This window comes from Eptatretus burgeri, chromosome 9 (genome assembly GCF_056783735.1).
Source record: "Eptatretus burgeri isolate ZD-2024b chromosome 9, Ebu_testis_v1, whole genome shotgun sequence".
Taxonomy (NCBI): domain Eukaryota; kingdom Metazoa; phylum Chordata; class Myxini; order Myxiniformes; family Myxinidae; genus Eptatretus; species Eptatretus burgeri.
In genome coordinates this window covers 42,336,824-42,356,305 of record NC_140969.1, presented here as the reverse complement: position 1 = coordinate 42,356,305, position 19,482 = coordinate 42,336,824, and the positions used below count along the sequence as shown (strand labels likewise).

The 19,482-nt window shown below is 42.4% G+C and overlaps 1 protein-coding gene and 1 pseudogene across 4 annotated transcripts in view; both read right to left on the bottom strand.

The window, feature by feature from the left end:
- POMT2 (protein O-mannosyltransferase 2) overlaps positions 1–19,482 on the bottom strand; it is a 156,439-nt gene that overhangs the window by 128,807 nt on the left and 8,150 nt on the right. For all 4 annotated transcript variants that reach the window (XM_085894961.1, XM_085894960.1, XM_085894963.1 and 1 more), the window contains exons 2-3: positions 11,202–11,286; positions 9,741–9,845 (exon numbers count right to left, since the gene is read on the bottom strand). In XM_085894961.1, coding sequence (XP_085751087.1) covers positions 9,741–9,845; positions 11,202–11,286 — 190 coding nt within the window. The remainder of the gene's footprint in view (positions 1–9,740; positions 9,846–11,201; positions 11,287–19,482) is intronic.
- Positions 15,571–19,150, bottom strand: LOC147020021 (uncharacterized; annotated as a pseudogene).

The window sequence follows — 19,482 nt, the reverse complement described above, 5'->3', positions numbered from 1 at the left end:
CATTTTTCACTGATTGTGGTGTGCATAACCACAGCTGTGGAAAGGATTCAACCCATTTCTTTCCAGTTGAAGGAAGAAGAGAAGAAAAGAGAGGAAGAAGGCAGACACTCTCTTTCTTTTCTTTGTGGAAACGATCCGTGCTTAATGGCGTGAGAAGCCTCAGCATGCTGTTGTATGAAGGACTCAACATCAACAAACTCTAAGAAGGAAATGTTATGTTGAATGAAGGAGATGGAAGAAAGGAAAAAGGTCGAGGAAGAAAGAAATTGCAGAGTAGAATGACTGGTCCGTTCTGTTTTCTTCCCGCCAAATGCTGCTCACACCAGCGTGGATGAAACTGCCCCCCTTTCACATTCTCTTCCTTACCTCCTGTTCTATTTGAATTCCCTGCAAATGGTGATGCTGTATTGGCCTTTCAAATGGGTTGTGTGGCCTATGCTGCACTTAATCAAGTCCATAATTGCAGCATCTTCATGATTTGCTTCTTGTATGATTTTGCCTTCAGTGTACACCAGCAATTAATGTATCAAGTAAATTGATTGCATTTCATTATGTTCGACTTTGTGCCATTGTTCCATGGAGCTGTGTTGTAAAAACTCAATTTTGAATAGCAAACGCTCGTAACTTTTTCAAAAAGCTGCTAGATAGGTGGACTCAGCATAGGTCTTCCCATTCATTAAATTTTCTGAAAAAAGTCACTGCAATGGCCAAATACACGAATTTCAAAATGGCGTATGAATGCCAATGAGGCATTTTGAAAAAACACTGTTCGAGTCGCAAGCACCTAAGTTGCCAGTGCGGCAGTCAAGAACTCAACTCCTTGAGCTCAACCTTAAGTTCAAGCTTCCAAAAACTGCTTGGCTAGCTTACGGGGCCTCAGCCCAGCGAGCTGGGAATAGGACCTAGGGTCACCGAAGTCACTGGATTCCATAAATGTGTGTGTGTGTGTGTGTGTGTGTGTGTGTGTGTGTGTGTGTGTGTGTGTGTGTGTGTGTGTGTGTGTGTGTGTGTGTGAGTGTGTGTGTGTGTGTGTGTGTGTGTGTGTGTGTGTGTGTGTGTGTGTGTGTGTGTGTGTGTGTAAGGCTTTCTGGAAGGAACTGAGATTGCCCTCAGTTGGGTTTGCTTTCCATGAGGCAAAAGCAAGTTGTTTGAGGACAACTGCTTCGCCACAAGTTTCAGTAAACCAAGGGTGGGAGGAAGGGTAAGACAACTGAAGACGAGAGGGGATAAATCTGTGCATGAGGGAGAGCAAGTTTCTTTGAAAGAATTCCCAGGATGAGTTGATGTTGGAGAAAGTAGCGATAGGAGACCAGTCTATAAGTTTGATGGCTGCTTGGAGACCCTGCCAGTCGGCATGAGTGAAATGCCAGACTCGACGGCGGTGAGGTGGTTCTCTGATAATAGCCAGAGAGATGTCCACTTTGACAAAGATGTGGTCAGAAGAACCGAATGGAGCGGAGGAAGAGCAGTAGATATTGTCAGGGAAATTTGTCACCATCAGATCCAGAAGAGATGGAGTACCATTGGTTGAGAGATGGAGTACCATTGGTTGAGATCCGGGTCGGGAAGTTGACTGATTGAGTCAGTCCCAATGAGTCGTAGAAAGCTTTTGCTGAGGTACCATTACAGGTGAGAGAGGTACCCACACCTATCCAACTGGCATGATGACAATTGAAGTTGCCACATAAGAGGAAGGGAGAGTTTGGATGAGAAGATAGAAGATGGTCCATGTTTTCGGATAGTGAGGTGTAGATGGAGTCATCACTGTTAGGTGGACAGTACAGTACACATATAAACATGAGGTGGGAGTGGAGGGGAAGCCGTAGCCAGAGGTATTCCTGGGGGTGTGGGGGGTGAGTGCAGTACATGGAGAGTGAGGAATAGAGTCTCTGATGAAGAGAGCAACTCGTCCACCAGGACGAGGCTCAGGTCTGTCATACCGGAGGAGGGAGTAACCAGGGAGAGACACGTGGGAGTCAGACACGTCTTGGGGGAGGAAGGATTCTGTGAGGCAGATTATGTCTGGTTTGTCACTGGCAACCTGTATGGAAAGATCTGAAAGGTTTGAGCGAAGGCCCCAGATATTTGTGGTCCACACTTTTAATGAAGAGGTAGGGGAGGAGGCTATGGGTGCAGGGGTGGGGGGAGGGGGAGGGTAGGACAAGGGACGAGGGGGAGGTAAGGAGGGTTGTTGAAAGAGTGTGGGGGATTGCAGAATATCTAGGGAAGGGGACCGAATGAGGAGGAGAAAAGGCTCTGTGGTGCTGGGGGAGATGGGGGACAATAGAGGGGGAAGAAGGGAGTTGAGGATTTGAGGAGGTGGAGTGAAGAGATGGAGGTGAGAGGGCAGTGAAATGAGGCAGCTTTGTGGATGAGCGGGGGACAACTTTGAGAAGGATGAGTGAGGGGGATGAAAGGTGGGACAAAGGTGAGGGGGAATTTTTGAGAGAGGTGAGAGGGAGGCTTGGAGGGAGAAGAGTGGGATGGTTGCTTTGAGAGTGAGAGTGAGGGGTGAGAGGGGTGAGTTGGCACTGAAGTTGGAAAAAAAGAATGGTTCATGGAAAGCGAACATTCATAGCACACTGGGGTTTTTTTAAGTTTTAGGTCAGAGATGCGATTTAACACAATTCTTGGTGGTGCAATAAAGGCGATTTCAGAGAATGCAGAGAAGAAACGCTGTAACAGTTGGATTTTTTAGGCAAGGAATGAAGGAAAGGTTGAAATGAGAGCAGTCTGTTAAAATAGCAGAAGAGTAGTGCATTATGAAACAGTAAAGAGTACCACGTGTGTGAGAGAGGAAGATGAAGCATTATAAGATATCGTTTTTGTTATTATTATTAAAGTTTGAGAGTTTTCAACAGATTAGGTCAGGGAAGTGTTGTAGGAAAAAAAAAAAAAAGAGAAATAAGAAGAGGAGTAGGAAGAATAAGAGGAAGAAGAAGAGGAGCTGAAGAAGAAGAATAAGAGGAAGATGAAGAGGCGATGAAGAAGAAGAATAAGAGGAAGAAGAGACGATGAAGAAGAAGAGGAAGCTGAATCAGGAGAAAGGCATGGTTTTTTATATTTTTTTTAAGATAAGAAATAGAGAGAGTAGTTGGGAGAAATGGGGGACATAAGGAAAGTGGGGAAGATAGAAATTGAAGGTAATGGGGAGAAAAAACAAACAAAACGATCGTACACCAAGGGGAACCGGTCGGCCTCAAACACCCGGTAAGATAGCGTCGACAAAAACTCACAAAATAGCACAATTTTTGAAACAAAACCTAACTAGGAACACACAGTAACATGTAGGTGAGAAAATATACAGTTAAAACAGGACAAATAACGACCGGAAACTTAACTTTGAGATCGTCAGCAGAGAGCCCCTAAGGAGACCTCTTGACGCTCCAAACCCAGAACCGGAAGTCTATGAAAAGATGAAACCAGAAGGAACCGGAAGATTCACATGAAACAGTGGTGGTTTTGTTATGCTATTAGCCAATGAATTAATAAATGAAATATTTTGTTTGACTTTGAATGGAAGGATGGGTATAGAGACAGAGGGGTTAGGGACACAAGATTTTGAAGCAAACACAAAATTGAGGCATTCGGCCTTATCATGAACGGAGTTGGCTGTGGTACCATTTGAAGTGAGGGAAAGAATGAAAGGGGAGAATAAACAAGAGACGGACTTAACATTCCCCTCCATGTTTTAGATGAGGGAGACATGTTTGAAAGCTCATTCGTGAGGTTGAACAGATGTTTTCTGGCTCTCCTGAGAGTGGACACACTTGTTGTGGGCTTTGAGCAATGATCTGAGGTTGCCTTCGGTCGGATTTACCTTCCAGGAGGAAAATATAACTTGTTTGAAAGCAACTGCCTCACCACAGGATTCAGAGTACAAAGAGTGGGAGACTGAGAAAGATAATTGAAGATGAGGTGGGATGAATCTATGCAAAAGAGAGAGCAGGATTCTGTGGAAGAATTCCCAGGCTGAATTAATATAAGCAGCGGTGGAGATAGGAGACCAGTCCTTATAGTGGAGTTCCCACAATAGGGTCCCATGACCGTTTTTCCGGGACCAAGGTTTGAAGTTTGATTTTAGTCAATTTGAGGGTGCTGATTAAAATGAGCTGGGGTGAACCTCGTGAAAATGTGGGCTAACTCGGCCAGATGCGAAAATTCAAAATGGCCACCATGCTACTTCCAGTATATCAAAAATTGCATCTCTTTGGTTCTACATGTCCGATTTTTATGATTTTTGGTTCAAAATATATGTTTTGAAGGTCAAGGATGTCATATATTACCATTCCAGATTGTTATATTTAAGGGTTAAGTCACAAAATATGAAATATTACTTTTCGGGGGCCAAATCCAAGATTGTCGTCGAGTAACATCTGGAAAATAGTAAAAAAAAAATCAATTTTCTTCTCATAATATTATTGGCAGTGAATCTTTTCATGCAAGTAAATGTTTGTTTACATGTGGGAGTGCACAACAAATTGAGACAAGAAGAGAAGGACGCAATCATTGTCTTTATTTTCAGAACATGATGTGTACATAATATCAATTTCTCAACTTTTACACTGTTCAGGTAGGTTATACCATTCTTTTGTATGTCCCTCCTGTACTTTATCTAGAACAGTAATATGATGAAAGAATATCAACATTCCTTCATTTTGTCTGTAGAGCAACAGTGTTTCAATGGAAAAATGAAATAAAACAAGAATTATCTGAATTCCCGGCAATTGACGCTTTCTGGGTAAGTATTCTTGTAATTTGCATTGACCAAAGTTTGATGTACTGTCCAAACTGTCTTTTATCTAAGACAGTCATAATAAAATAATATTAACATCTCTTATATTTTGACTGTGGCAATGTTTTTACAGTTGTAAATTAAATTAAATGAAATCTCCATTGAAACACATACATGTAATCCTTCAGTCACTATCTGAGTCGCTGGCTCTAGAGTCACAAACTTCATCATTACTTTCAGCCTCATCATCGTGCAACAATGTCTGTTCTTGTTCAACCAAGTCATGTAAACTTTTTGGGAGTGCATCATGGGTATACCTCACTGACACACATCTACCGTCTTTCATTGTCCATCCATGGTTGGTGGGATTTGGGGGTGCATCCGGCTTGTCATAGTTTAGTTGAATGTAAACTTGGTAGTTAACTCGCGTCACATGCAGATTGTGAGATTCTGGATCTGGCGGGATGCGGAACGTGGACTTGTTTTTCATCTGACCCCACTTCCGTGCTCTGGCTTCACCTAACGTTTTACTGATTGTGTCATTATAGATGTATCTAATAGTGAATGTGGCCATTTGCTGAAGCACCTCTTGTGTCACTGGAAGTGTTTTGCCAACATCTTTCAAAATATTGCGTACCTCCTGAGTTCCTGTTCCTTTTTCATAAACTGTGTTTTTCCCATGTCCATAGAAGCCAGATGTTGTATCAGATCCACTATGGATGTGTAATGGGATTAATATTTCAGCTACATCATCAGAGCAAAGGTCTCTGCAGCTGATGATTTTGTCTTTCCGTTTGATAGCAAGGGTGCCCTCCAGTTGATGTGCAACATATGCAGAAAGAATCACTACATCTGTGTCCTCAGCATCAATCACGACTGTCTCCATTTTTCCTGCTTTTCGGATTTGCGAATAGATGAAGAACAGCATTGTGTCCACCTCAATGTGACTACATTCAAATTCTTCCATCCTTTCTCCGGAGGAGATGTTCCAACAATTTTGCCTGATGGAGTACACAAAGTCAATTTCTCTATGATTCTTTACAAGCTTGGTGAACTCATCCTTTAGAAACTTTTGCAGCCTTTGTTTGTTTCCCCGATTGCTGAACATCACCTGGAAGTTCTTTGTGGCAGGAAACCTATCTGATGTTTTCACGTACACATTTCTGGACCCATCTCTATATGCTGTCGTGGATTTACGACGCTCATGCTCACTGTCTTTGATGGAATTTTCCACACCAGAGACATCATTTACAAAAACAATCTGGCTTGCATTTTGGATGCCTTCTGCGAATAACAGAAAAAAGCTTTTCAGCATAATCTCCCCACGTGAGGGCAGACCCATCAGCTTTCTCACGATCTTCTGCAGTTGGGGTCGCAAATCTCCACAGCAAACCCATATCGACTAGGGCAATGTACTGATCTGGAAAAGGTTCGACAAGCTGCATGTTTAATTTCTCAACTAACTTTGATTTTTGCACTTTCTTCATGGTACCGTTGATGTTAAATATGGGTAAACACTCATCTGTCACGCGAAATTCCATCACCTGTGCGAGAGTAAACTTCTCTTCACCAGATTCTGCCAGCCAAATTAGCGATGCCATTGCTCTGTTTTCCATAGCATCTGTCTTTGTCACTTTGCCTGAGACTGAATCCCTAGTTACAGGAAGTTTGCTGAAAGTGTATCTTGAACATCTGTGTATAGTAGCATCAAATGGTGTGTTCTGTGAAAACATTCGTTCTCTGAAGAATTGAGGGAGGGACATACAAAAGAATGGTATAACCTACCTGAACAGTGTAAAAGTTGAGAAATTGATATTATGTACACATCATGTTCTGAAAATAAAGACAATGATTGCGTCCTTCTCTTCTTGTCTCAATTTGTTGTGCACTCCCACATACAGTCTAAACAAACATTTACTTGCATGAAAAGATTTACTGCCAATAATATTATGAGAAGAAAATTGATTTTTTACTATTTTCCAGATGTTACTCGACGACAATCTTGGATTTGGCCCCTGAAAAGTTATATTTCATATTTTGTGACTTAACCCTTAAATATAACAATCTGGAATGGTAATATCTGACATCCTTGACCTTCAAAACATATATTTTGACCCAAAAATCATAAAAATTGGGCATGTAGAACCAAAGAGATGCAATTTTTGATATACTGGAAGTAGCATGGTGGCCATTTTGAATTTTCGCATCCGGCCGAGTTAGCCCACATTTTCACGAGGTTCACCCCAGCTCATTTTAATCAGCACCCTCAAATTGACTAAAATCAACCTTCAAACCTTGGTCCCGGAAAAACGGTCACGGGACCCTATTGTGGGAACTCTACTATTAAGTGCTTAAATAAATTTAATTTTTTTTTTTTTAAGCAGGTAGTGGTGCATTCAATATACACCGCCGCCATGGCAAACAAATAAATAACATATCCTGCAGCGCGTGACATGGTCGGGGCGCCTTCGGCGCCTGGCAATGCCACTGTGCAGCACATGGAGACGGAATTGGGATGGAGCGGTGTAAATAATTAATTGAGTAATTAAAATAAATAAATATACCCAACTCCTCCTGAATTCTGTCTTGGAGCTGAGAAGGTGGGAAGGTTTCTGGCAAGCCTTGACTCTTAACTCTGCAATTGTGATATTAGGAAACACCCTGGATTAAGAATATTTATATATTCTTAAGATTAAGAATACTTGTACGTGCCCATAAAAAAATATATATATAATAATAATAATAATAAATAAATATTCAAACCACGAACAACAAACAACAACCACACAGGCCGTTTCTTCGCTCTCGCGAGCCCATACGTGCGTGGCCCGGAAGTTTGCATATTATTCGCAATTTAGTTTTAATGCCCAAATATTCAATTAGCGGCAACGTATTTTGCCTTTTCGCAATGTCATCGCAAGGACAAACACAAAGAGAAGAGAAGAGAGAAAAAAAATTACTTCCTGGTTCGGAGCATACCAGCTCACTCTGATGTTACCGAAATTTATGCACCGTCTAATATGAAAACGATCATAACTTGGGGCAATGTGTTTATCTATAAATTCGTGTAAGAAATCGAGAAATTATAAGAATACACGAAGTCATTACTCTCCGGAAGCCCTACGTTGTAACCTGTAATGGGGAACGCGACTGAGCTTCCCTTCCCCATCGGCCATGCCCACGCAACAACGTGTCTTGTCATTGGTTTGGTAAATAAATGGCCATAACTTGGGAACCACTTGTCCGATTAATATCAAACCTTGAAAAGGCACATCCTCAGGTCCCCAGAAATATATCTGGCAAGTTTTAATTAGATCGGACCAGTGGTTGTCGATAAACAGCGGTCACACACACACACACACACACACACACACACACACACACACACACACACACACACACACACACACACACACACACACACACACATTGCTGTAATGAAAGATAGATTAAGAAACATAAACAATATAAAGACACAGACAACCAACAAAAGGTACTACATAAGTACCATTATATCAATTATAAAAACACATACGAAATAGCAGACATGGCCGAAGGTGATGTTTCATTCATGATCCATGAACATTCACAGGCCAAAATATATAAATCATATTTATGAAAATGTCTAATTTTTTGGTTTGCAATAAAATTTTGAAGACACCTTCTGTATATTTCCTCTGTAATATGGAAGGTCACCCAAACTGTACAGTGTCCAGGGATGTTCAGTCATCAAGACAGCCCCACCAGCTCCAAAATACTCTGGTTACAAGATTCACAGTGCAACTGGTAAACATGTTCCAGTCATGATGTCACAGACTCCAGCAGCACCAGAACTCACAAAAGACTTGATTTGTGAATGTCAGCATGGTCTGTGCAGTGATAACTGTACTTGTTTAGAAAACCAAAAGACATGCACAGCTATGTGCACATGTAGAGGAGTACAGCTGCCAGCCAGGACTGGATTTCAGAAAGTATAAAATTCCATTTCCTGAAAATCTGATATTGAAACCTTAAAAAGTTTTATTTTTAAACCCATATCCACTTGCAAGGTAGCTCATCATCTGTAGCACTATTTCCCTTTCATTAATGAGTCTTCAGTTGAATGTTGGTAGAGCGATTGATGACTTGATTCTTTCTATACTGGCTGGTATGAGTTTGTCCCATGAATGCTCATCATCACCATTCTACATTTGATAAGCAAGGCGAGTATGCAACAAAAAATAATCCTCAACAAGCCCGTGGTTTGATGGAGACCTTCTTTCTGCTGTGGAATAAGTTGATGTTTTTAATTTGAGGAACTTAGGGGTTGCTAAATTAATCTGATTTTTGTTTACAAATATTCATTTTCTTCATTTAACTGCTACACTTTACTCAGCTCATTTTGCATATCGTTACCCTCATAACAAAAGTGCCCAAGCTTCATCAACGAATAAAATGACTTCGGCACTTTTGTTATGAGGGTGACGATATAAATATATACATTTTCTAAATGTTTTCAATGGACTGCAATTCTTTGGCCAATGAGGCACATTTATAATATCCTTCATCAACCTTCTTTTCTCCAATTAAAATATACTTAATGACTGCACCCTACCTCTTTTCTTATGGGTAAAACCTGATTCTCTAAACATCGTTATTTTCCACTGACCAGACCATTTAAAAGGAAGCTGGCTGCTCGTCTTGTCAAATTGAAAGGTCCTTTTGCAAAACACTTTTTCAAAACAGGATTCTGATCCACCAGGTATTTACTGCACTTCTGAAGTCTCATTTATTTCACAAAAAGACCATCAGAAGCAGCTACTCTGTTGGTCAATCACTGCTAACACTGCCACTAATGTAATATGTATGACTGAATCCAAATACACAATGGAGGACTGCTCAAACTTTTCCACCTGAAGCGAGTTGACGCCACATCTCCCAGCAATAAGGTCATCGATAACTGCCATGGCCAAAGCATTCCGGGTGAATAACAAATTGACAAATGAGAATATTTATGGATGCTCACAGCTCGCATGCCAAGGTACTGCACATTCCCAAACTTCTCTCCAGGTTTGCTGAAGGGGAATGAGCCATCATAGCCGCTTACATAGCCAGCAAGGCCAATGAGCATCTGCACAAGGAAAGGTGAGAGTAATCAAGGGTAAAAGAAAGAAAACATACGCATGTTAACCAAGGAAAATATTCATAGTAAAATAATGATAAAGGGCAAGGAAAATGAATTGAAAGCAAAGAAACTACAACTGAGGTGCACAATGCCGATTTTGTACACGGCTCGCTCCCTATTCGATCTCCAGTCAAGAACAAAATAATTAAAAGGCGGTGAGTTCCTGACGAATCACACAAATTACTCGTATGAAGATGACAGGTTACCAAAATTGTGGAGAAAAATGGCTGATTGAAGTGCTATCAACCCATGTACAAATTACAATGTCAAGCCCAATACAAAATGGAAAAAAAAATAGCATTCTGATAAAACTGCAGTTAAAGAAGCCCAGCCGGAACCACCATGGTCACAAATCACCAGATGCAATTACACAAATCTGGTACAAATGTGAAACGACCCTCAAACATCGAAAACAATGATGCAACTCCTTTGTGAGGAAAGTTCAAGGCATTCATTTCTCTAACAAAATGATGCATGAATTGTACTATATAGTGCCCTGCCAAAAATAAAATGAATGCTCATGATTGTAAATAAACTACTCGCATATTTTAACAACCTATGACACAAAAAGCCAAAAACAAACAAACGACCGATACATTCATTAGTATCTGGTAGTATGTCCTTTGGCATCATTCCTACCAGTGCTTGAACCCTTGAAGGCATCAAATCAATGCTATTCTGAAAAATAACCTGATCCAAATTTTGCCAAAACGTGGAGTACATTCTGTTGCAGCTCTTGCATACTACTAGGAAGAGGTCAGCTTTTGCGTAGCTTCCAATCCATGTTCGGACTCTGTGGTGCCCAGGCAAGAAGCTGCAGTTCACTCCATCTCTTCCAGGTAGAGGTGGTTCCCAGGTGTATGGTATGTAAAACCATATTCCTGCATTAAATGTGTTCCACAAAGAAAAATTCCTTGCTGGTGTACTACACTCCAATATTAAAATGTCTACTAATAAAATGTCTCTCTCATATGCTGACTGCCAGTCCAAGCATGGAACAAACTTTCCTATATACCAGCAACGCATTTTGCAGCATGATTACATGCACTTTGTTAACAAATGTGCCTTCCACTCTGAATTGACATTAAATTTTATTGAGAAAGTACGTATTAAATATTTAACAATTTTTCAAGACCACACCCCCAATTCCTCAAGAATTAAAAAAAGAAAGAAAAAAAAAACACTAAACACATTGGTGACAATTTAGCATCATGTGAATCCATATTATGCATGAGATTTCAAATTTTACTTTCATTCTCTTCCAAAAAGAAAGTATGAAAGGATGTCAAACTTAGAACATACCTTGCCCAAAGGAGGATGTACATCAAAGAAGAAGGTGCGGTTTATGTAGTAACTCCCCATCTTGCCAAAGTGAGTCTCATCCCAGCTGGGTTTAGGAAATAGACAAAAACAGAAAATGAAACCACACTCGTAAGTGTTCAATTAAAAGGATACAGATGATTAGTAGACATCACAGAACAACCTTTTTTCATATTTTTGTGATGGCTCAGTCAGAACGCCCAAAAAAGTCTTGCTCAGTTTGAAAAAAAAGAGCAGAATATATCATAAGCCATCAGGTCAGGTATGACAGCATGCGCCGGAGCAGCACGTCGGTGCATCCACTTCCCATCGGTACTCCAGACGCCTCAGTCTGGCCATCCCACAGGCAGATGCCTGGCCCATCCCCTTCTCCTTGAGATGTTGATCAAACTGCTGTAACCACGAGGCATGTGGTTAGCCCATTGGCCTCCTCCACTCACAAAGCTCCCTCACTGAATCTGGTGAGCAAGATCAGTGTCAGGAAAATGAGCCACATGACCATACAACCGCAGCTGACACTCATGGCCTATGCAGGTAACAAATCTCATTTGAGTCTCTCTCAGCAACTGCTTGTTGGACACAAAGACCGACCAACGATAAGCAAGGATTCTCCAAAGAGACTGAGTACCAAAGGAATAAAGTCTCCATCTCAGATCCCTGGTCAGAGTCCAAGTCTCACATCTGCAGATCAAGACTGGAAGCACGAAGGACCTGAAGACTCGGACCTTCATCCTCCTGCAAAGGTACCGACAGCGGAACACCCCATTATTCAGTGAATACATGACTCCCCAGGCACGACCCAGACAACTATTGACCTCTGGCTCACAGCCAGCAGAAGCATGAATATCACTGCCAAGGTAAGTGAATCTCTCAGCGACCTCCACATCCTCACCACAAGCAGGTATAGACAAGAAAGTAACATCCAAGATGTCATTGAAAGCCTGGATCCTAGTTTTGTCCCAAGAAACCTGCAATTCAAGCGGCTCCGACAACTCATTCAGCACCTCGAGAGCCCCCAAATGGAGATCCAGAGTCTCCGCAAAGATGACTGCATCAGCTGCAAAATCAAGGTCAGAGATCTTGACATTCCCAAACGATGCAGTGCAGCTTGCTCTCTCCGACATCCTCCCCAGAATCCAGTCCGTACAATTGCTGAAAAGGGTTGGGGCAAGTACGCACCCCCTGACGAACTCCAGTAACAACTGGAAATAAGTCAGAGATGGTATCACCACATCTCACAGCACTTTCAGTACCAGAGAAGAGTTCAGACATCAGATTGATCAGCTTTGGTGGCACTGCACAAAGACCACAGCCTGTGTTTCCACAAACGAAGGTGGATTACAGTTGCTTGGAGGGTCAGCAATCGGGAGAGTAACACCCATGACATCCAACTCAACAGCTGGTGGATCAGCCTGGTACAGCCAAAGTAACCGGCCCAGCGGGCCTTCACTACGGACTTCTCTCTCAACAGCGGACTACCCTCTAATCTAACTGCAGTACACCGAGGGATGGACTTGGAGGAACGCATTGCACAAATTCCCCTGGAAGCAGGACGAGAATCACTTGGTCACAGGTGATGCTCTACCCCCTCACCAATTACTCGCACATAGGCCTCTTTGTCCACCCTCAGCACACATACAGTTTTCTACCTCAAATCCCTGAGCAGCTCAGCTCTGCCATCAAGTCTGCCTCTGTGACTCTGGTCAATGGTATCCAGCGTCCCTTGAGACACAAAATTCTTTTTTGCCCTACGGTGAGTTCCAAGACGTCGACTGGCAACATCAAGGAGGGTGGTCGTGAAGGCACTCCACAACTCTTCAGGATTCCCCAAAGCACCCAAACCCCCCAAATCTCCACTCAGCCTGGTCACAAAGTCCTCAACTACCCTCTCATCCTCGCGCTTGCCAATATCCATCCCAGGCTGGGATGGTACAATTCTCCCAGATTTAAGATGCAACTTCAGAGTTGCCACAACAAGAATGTGGTTGGTATTGAGGAACTGAGCACTCCAGTACACCCTGCAGTTCTGGATCAACCTCCAGTGACCATCAATGAGCAAATGGTCAACCTCCTCTGCCACACCACCAGTGTTTGAATACCAAATCCAGCGATGAGCCTATGGGCAGAGAAAACATGAACCAGCCACCCTAACTCCACAACTTCTGGCAAAGTCAAGGAACTTGGTGCTATTCTGTCTCACAGTTCCAGATCAATGGGGACAACACATGTCTCATACCCATCCCCATCAGTTCCAGTCAATGCATTGATATCCCCTAGAAGACTATCTCGCCTGGGGCACTGTACAAACAACAGACTAGAGCACGGCATGGAATGCGTCCTTCATGGTGAAATCACTCGCCTCAATCAAAGCATACACAGAGACCAGTGAAACAACATCCAAGGAGTGACGAATCCTTAATCCCATAATAGGCTCGTTGACCGGTGCTACCTCAATTATCATTGAAGTCAGCTTATTGGACACAGCTACAGCAACTCCTTGGGCATGGTAACCATCAAAGCGACCAGACCAAGAGTAGGTGTAACCTTCCGCTATTATCTCACCACGATCCAGTCTCCGAACCTCAGAGAGTGCTGCAATACCAATGTTCAAACGCTTGTGCTCAGATGATAAGAGACAGGTGATCATCCTCTCTTAGTGATAGGACATTCCAGGCACCCACCCAAAAGGACCACCTCAGGTTAACCCAAGGAGGCTGCCGTCTGGTGGAAAACACCTCAGCACCACTCCATCACACACCACCGCAATCCGACCCAGGAAGTTTACCCTGTACTTTTCCTCCTATCATCAAGAAATGCAGGTCCCAAAGGCTTTGCCCCAAACCCGTCATCTGACGAGCTGCCCTTTGAAGGGCAGCAGCACACACGGTACTCCCAAGGAGTGGGTTTTCAATTTTATTTGCATTTGTGGGTTTTGCGGAATGAAGTGTTGTACGGTGGCCACAGTGCAAATCCTGCCACCAACCTCCAAAAAAACCATAACCCAACTGCAGGACGACGTCTGCAGACCCAGTTGGGCACTAGATATGGATGGCCGTTGGCTCACCAGGAGCTCCTTTGCCATTTGACAGGTTTGTTTTGAATCCTGCTGGGTTTCCATATCCATACACCCTCCTCACCAGGAAACTTGGTGGGGGAGACGGTTTAGTCGCTGACAACCCAACCATTAAACTGGTTCATATAGGTTTATATGGTACCTGCAGCAAGTCACAGATCTAATCTGCCTACAATTTGAAAATAACATGACAATGTTTTAGAATCAATATTTGTAAAGTTCACCCAACAGTCACATAAGTCGGTCATATTTTATGTGCTTACACAAGGGCCATTTTTTTTTATTCCAAGACAGAATTTGATAAATCTCATTTACTTTGGAATTGTTGGGTTTCAAACAGTTACAAAGAAAAAAATTAACGATTTTATGCGACCTTGACCTTTTGATCTTAAAAAGGAATAATAAATAAAATTTAAAGAAAAAAAATCAGCTTCTTGCTTTTGATTGATGAATTATTCAGTGACCCAATATGCAAATTCTTAACATTCAGGTCAATTAGATGAAAAATGATGATTTAATGTGAAATTGATCTTTTGACCTTTTGACCAAATTACTAATTTGTCTTCTCCATATTCTCATAATGAAGCTTACTTGAAATTAATGACAAAAGCTCAAATGGTAAAAACAGTAATCACCTGGACAGACACACATAAGAAGTAATTGCAAAACCCCATCTCCCACTGCATGGGAATGGGCTAATCAATACACATAGTTTAATATTGGGGGATTTTGTGATGTCAGCTATTTGTGTGCAAAAACGACCCCAGAACCATATTGGAGCTTACCTCCTCACCTCTCCACTCCCCCCCCCCCCCACCTCTCATGGACATCTCCAGGCATTCTCCTCAAGCTGTATTAATGTGCTGTTCAACGTACCCCATTTTTATTCAATTCAATCCTGTACTACTCCCCCCCCCCCCCAACCACTTCTCCACAAGTCCCACTATAAAGTGAAAGTTCAGAACCCATCCCATGTTTCCACCTTCCAAACACAAGTCCAGAACCCCCTCTCCTCATACTTACCTCCTCCCAACCCCCCACCCGGAGTGTGTAGCTATGTTTTTATGGGGCGTCGCTTTCCCCACCATCTCCTCCCTCGCTCTCCCCCTCCCCTCCCCCTCCATATTCCCAGCAGAAAAGCGACGGGTTGTGTATTTGTGTGTGTATATATATATATATATATATATATATATATATATATATATATATATATATATATATATATATATATATATATATATACACAGTACACACACACACACACACACACACACACACACACACACACACACACACACACACACACACACACACACACACACACACACACACACACACACACACACACACACACACACACACACACTTCTGGGAACTGAAATCCCCCAAGGCAATGGCACACAACATACAGCAGTTCCCAAGTCAGTTATTCAGTTTTTACATGTTCCAGGTGGGGTCCGACCCTTACTTCTAATGGATTACAAAGGGAATATGTGTTGTGAGGGGTTAGTTAGTCCCCCCCCCCCCATTCCTTCCCATTATCTTCTGCATAGACGATCTTCTCCTCACATGACCAAGCACTCGCTGCTGGCAGCCAAATTTGCATGTGTGCCAAAACCCCATTTGAATCTGCACACCATAGACAAACTGCCATTTAAACCACAATTGCCTTCTTCACCACAATTCTCCCACATTCCAGGGATAACCACCCTGCCTGCTTCAGATACACTGGGGAAGCGAGTGGACCGAGCGCAGTGTTGGGCAAGAAGCAAAATTGACAACCACACACAATACAGTTCCGATTCTTGTGTGTTGTTTCTCTCTTTTTCTGACTCCTCGAATGTGGATGCACAAAGAGCCATTGGCGAGGGTAAAGCCTGAACAACCGTTCTTTTTAGAGCGACCAGCAACTTTCACCGTCTTTCTCACTTTAAGCACCGACACCACACCCCACTTGGACTTCATCATGCACCCAGAAATCCCCCTTTGCCCTTCATCATACCCCACCCTTACCTGCACTTTGGACTAGCACATGCCCACGTGTACGTGCTGGGTAAGCCAGACACTGCCAACGCCTCAGCTTTTTTTTTTATCTCTCTTGCTCATCTACCCTTCCACGGAGTGATTCTGATGGCGCCTGTCATGTTAATCTAAATAGCTCAGATGGACTAGACGTATTTCTGAGAAATGTGCATCCCAGAAGCATTTTTTAGTAAAAGTTGGGAACATGACTTTTTAACATAATTAAGGTATGCTGAATTCGACTAGCCCTGTTCCCAAGCTGAATTTTGAGTTTTTGACCATCTAAAATAGCATAAACAAAATGGCTGCCAAATTGACAATTTTGGGGCACTTTCTTGGGACAGGAACAACCATACCATTTAAATAAATGCACATTGTTCACATGTACGCATCCTAGAAATGTCCCTTGAGCAATAGATCAAAGCTACAGGCTAATAAAATTCGTAACATGCCAAAAATCTATTATTATGCTAATTAGCTTCCGCCATTACCCAAAAAAATATATTTTCTGTCGTAACTTTGTTACTCTACATGCAAACCTGACAAATGAGATGTCTAGACCTACGTTTTGAGGGTCAAGAAAAATGATTAAGACATATTTGAAGCATTTTAATTAATGTTTACATGGTTACTGATGTTTATGCATAAAATGTAGAAGTTAAAGTTGCTAGTCTGTAATCATAAAAACAAAACAAAGTTCTATCATGCTGCAAGGTGAACAAATTTCAGTTTCAGTCTGGAAATTTCAATTTCAGTCTGGAACAGACCACTTTAGCTCCACAAGTCTGCAGTACAGCGCTTGGTCGACTGTGAGGACTGTATGTTCCTGTCCAAAATGTGAAGATATTGCCATGAATCTTTTCACAGCGGTATTCAAAGTATCCAACTCATGAGCGGGAGCAAGGATTATAGACAAATATCCTACTGCTGTCTGTTCTGGTTCCTCTGATGGCAATGACTGATTGAATAGTGTCCAAGAAGGTTTTATCTCTGAATTTTGACGGCGCAAGAAGAAAGCTAGGTCTGCAGCTTTTGCTTGTCTTGCATACTCATTGTCCTCCTCAGATTTGCTGAAGCAGGCTTCGTCGACAGGTGCTGTGAATACGGGCTTGCATTTTCCACGAGTTATACTGACAGGATGCAGCTCCTCCAGGCCATTTGGCACAATCAAAGTATGTCTTGTGGATAGCTCGAGATTTTTAAGAGAAGCATCAGTTGTTTGGCCTCGTTGCCATGCTGCCATTTGAGTTGCATGGAAGATATTCTTTCCATCAAGTGTTTCATCAAGGATGTCAATGTTATCACAGGTGTTGTGGATGAATTTATTTGCCTCAATGTTTGGTGGAATGATGGCACCATTTGCTTTGTCCAATGATTTGAGAGTGCTCTCAGCCAAGGAAGTGTCTACTTGCAACACCTGTTCGTAACTCAGGCAATGCCCTGCCTCGTTGAACAATCGTACGAGGTCTTTTGACCGCGTAGCTTGATGAAGAGTACTTGCAAGACCAACATGTTTTGGAGTCCATTTTTTGCCACCACTGACGCAGTAGACAAGATCTTGTGCCACACTCAGAACTCTGCTCCGGACATGTTCTTACTTGTTCCCAGGGCTATCATCTTCAAGAGATGCCTGGCCACTGCCGATCAGTCTCAGTAGCATATATAAACTCAGGAATGCATGCTATAGCATCTTCTTCACTGACAGAGAACCCTTTGTGTCCCGGAGTTTCCATCATGTCTCCACGGACTTTCATAGCTACATGAACAAGTGAAAGGAAAATGTCATCCTGGGGCTCATACTTGGGAAAGGCTAACTTTTCCTAACTCTCCTCTGTGTCTGCTTTCATCTGCAAAACTGCTGTTGGCTGGTACTTATTGGGAATCAATACGGTTTTTTGTTCTGATATACAACTGTCAAGAGGTTGAAAGAAATTGAAAATGTCCCCAAGCTGTGACTGCAACTTTTCCTTGAATGTTCCTCTTCTGCTTTGATAGGATGGCTGAATCATGGTTGAAGATGCCTCAGTTAACTACTTATACCTTTCCCATACATCATCCAGAAGAATCACATGTCCTTTGTCAGCTGATTGATGGAGCTCTTGGCAAAGCCATATCATAGCAATGTCTGTATTTGCTGACTCCTGCTTTGTTTTGGAAGTAGACCTGTTAAATGCGCTAAGACAAGGCAGATGATATTTGGCTTCAGCTGCAATTAGGTCAATCACTCCTGCCAGTTGAAGGCCAACTTTGTAGTCAAGATGTGAGGCTTGAATTATTTGATCACTCATTTGCTTAGTCATGACGGAGATCAGTCGTGCCTTCTTATTTGCAGTTTGACAAAAAATGCAAAGGCTCCAGTTGAGTGGCTGCACACCTTTTCGCAATGAACGCCTGTTACCACCTGGAACACCTGAACTGCAACCTGCTCCCTCTGGTGAATACTATGTCTGAGTCCTCTGAAGACGTTCTATTTTACTCTTGTCCGTGAAGTGGGCATAGCGCATTCTGTGCCACACAAGTGATACGGCTGTGGTAGAATCTAACGCATTCTCAAGATGATCAATTAAGTCTATATTTTTGGAGTCCCCTAGCCTCTTTGTGCTACAGGCTGCATTCCTGAGTGTTGTGAGTCCATGTTCAGTTGCTTCACTCAGGTTTTGTCTGGATTTATGTGTTTGGCAGAAAATGCACAGGCTGTAGTCGACAGGTGACGGCCTCTTCAAGCTAATCACGGGATCCATTGTAGTCTGCAAACAATAATGAATCATTAGTATAGGCCTACACAAGCCCTTAGCAACTTAACAGTTAACTTAACAGTTGTTCACAAGTAATATAGATTGGCATTGTGCTGGTATAGTGCCTGTCCCAAGAAAGTGCCCAAAATTGTCAATTTGGCAGCCATTTTGTTTATGCTAATTAGATGGTAAAAAAAACTCAAAATTCAGCTTGGGAACAGTGCTAGTCGAATTCAGCATACCTTAATTATGGTAAAAAGTCATGTTCCCAACTTTTACTAAAAAAATGCTTCTGGAGCCTTATACAGGGCCCTTTTCGAGAAATAATTCTAGTCTAAGATTAGTTCTGCTCTCTGTCCCTTTATTGCACGAATCTGTATCACTGTGTGTCTTTTACCACACCATATGAATACTGTATGTCCCTGCTGTATGA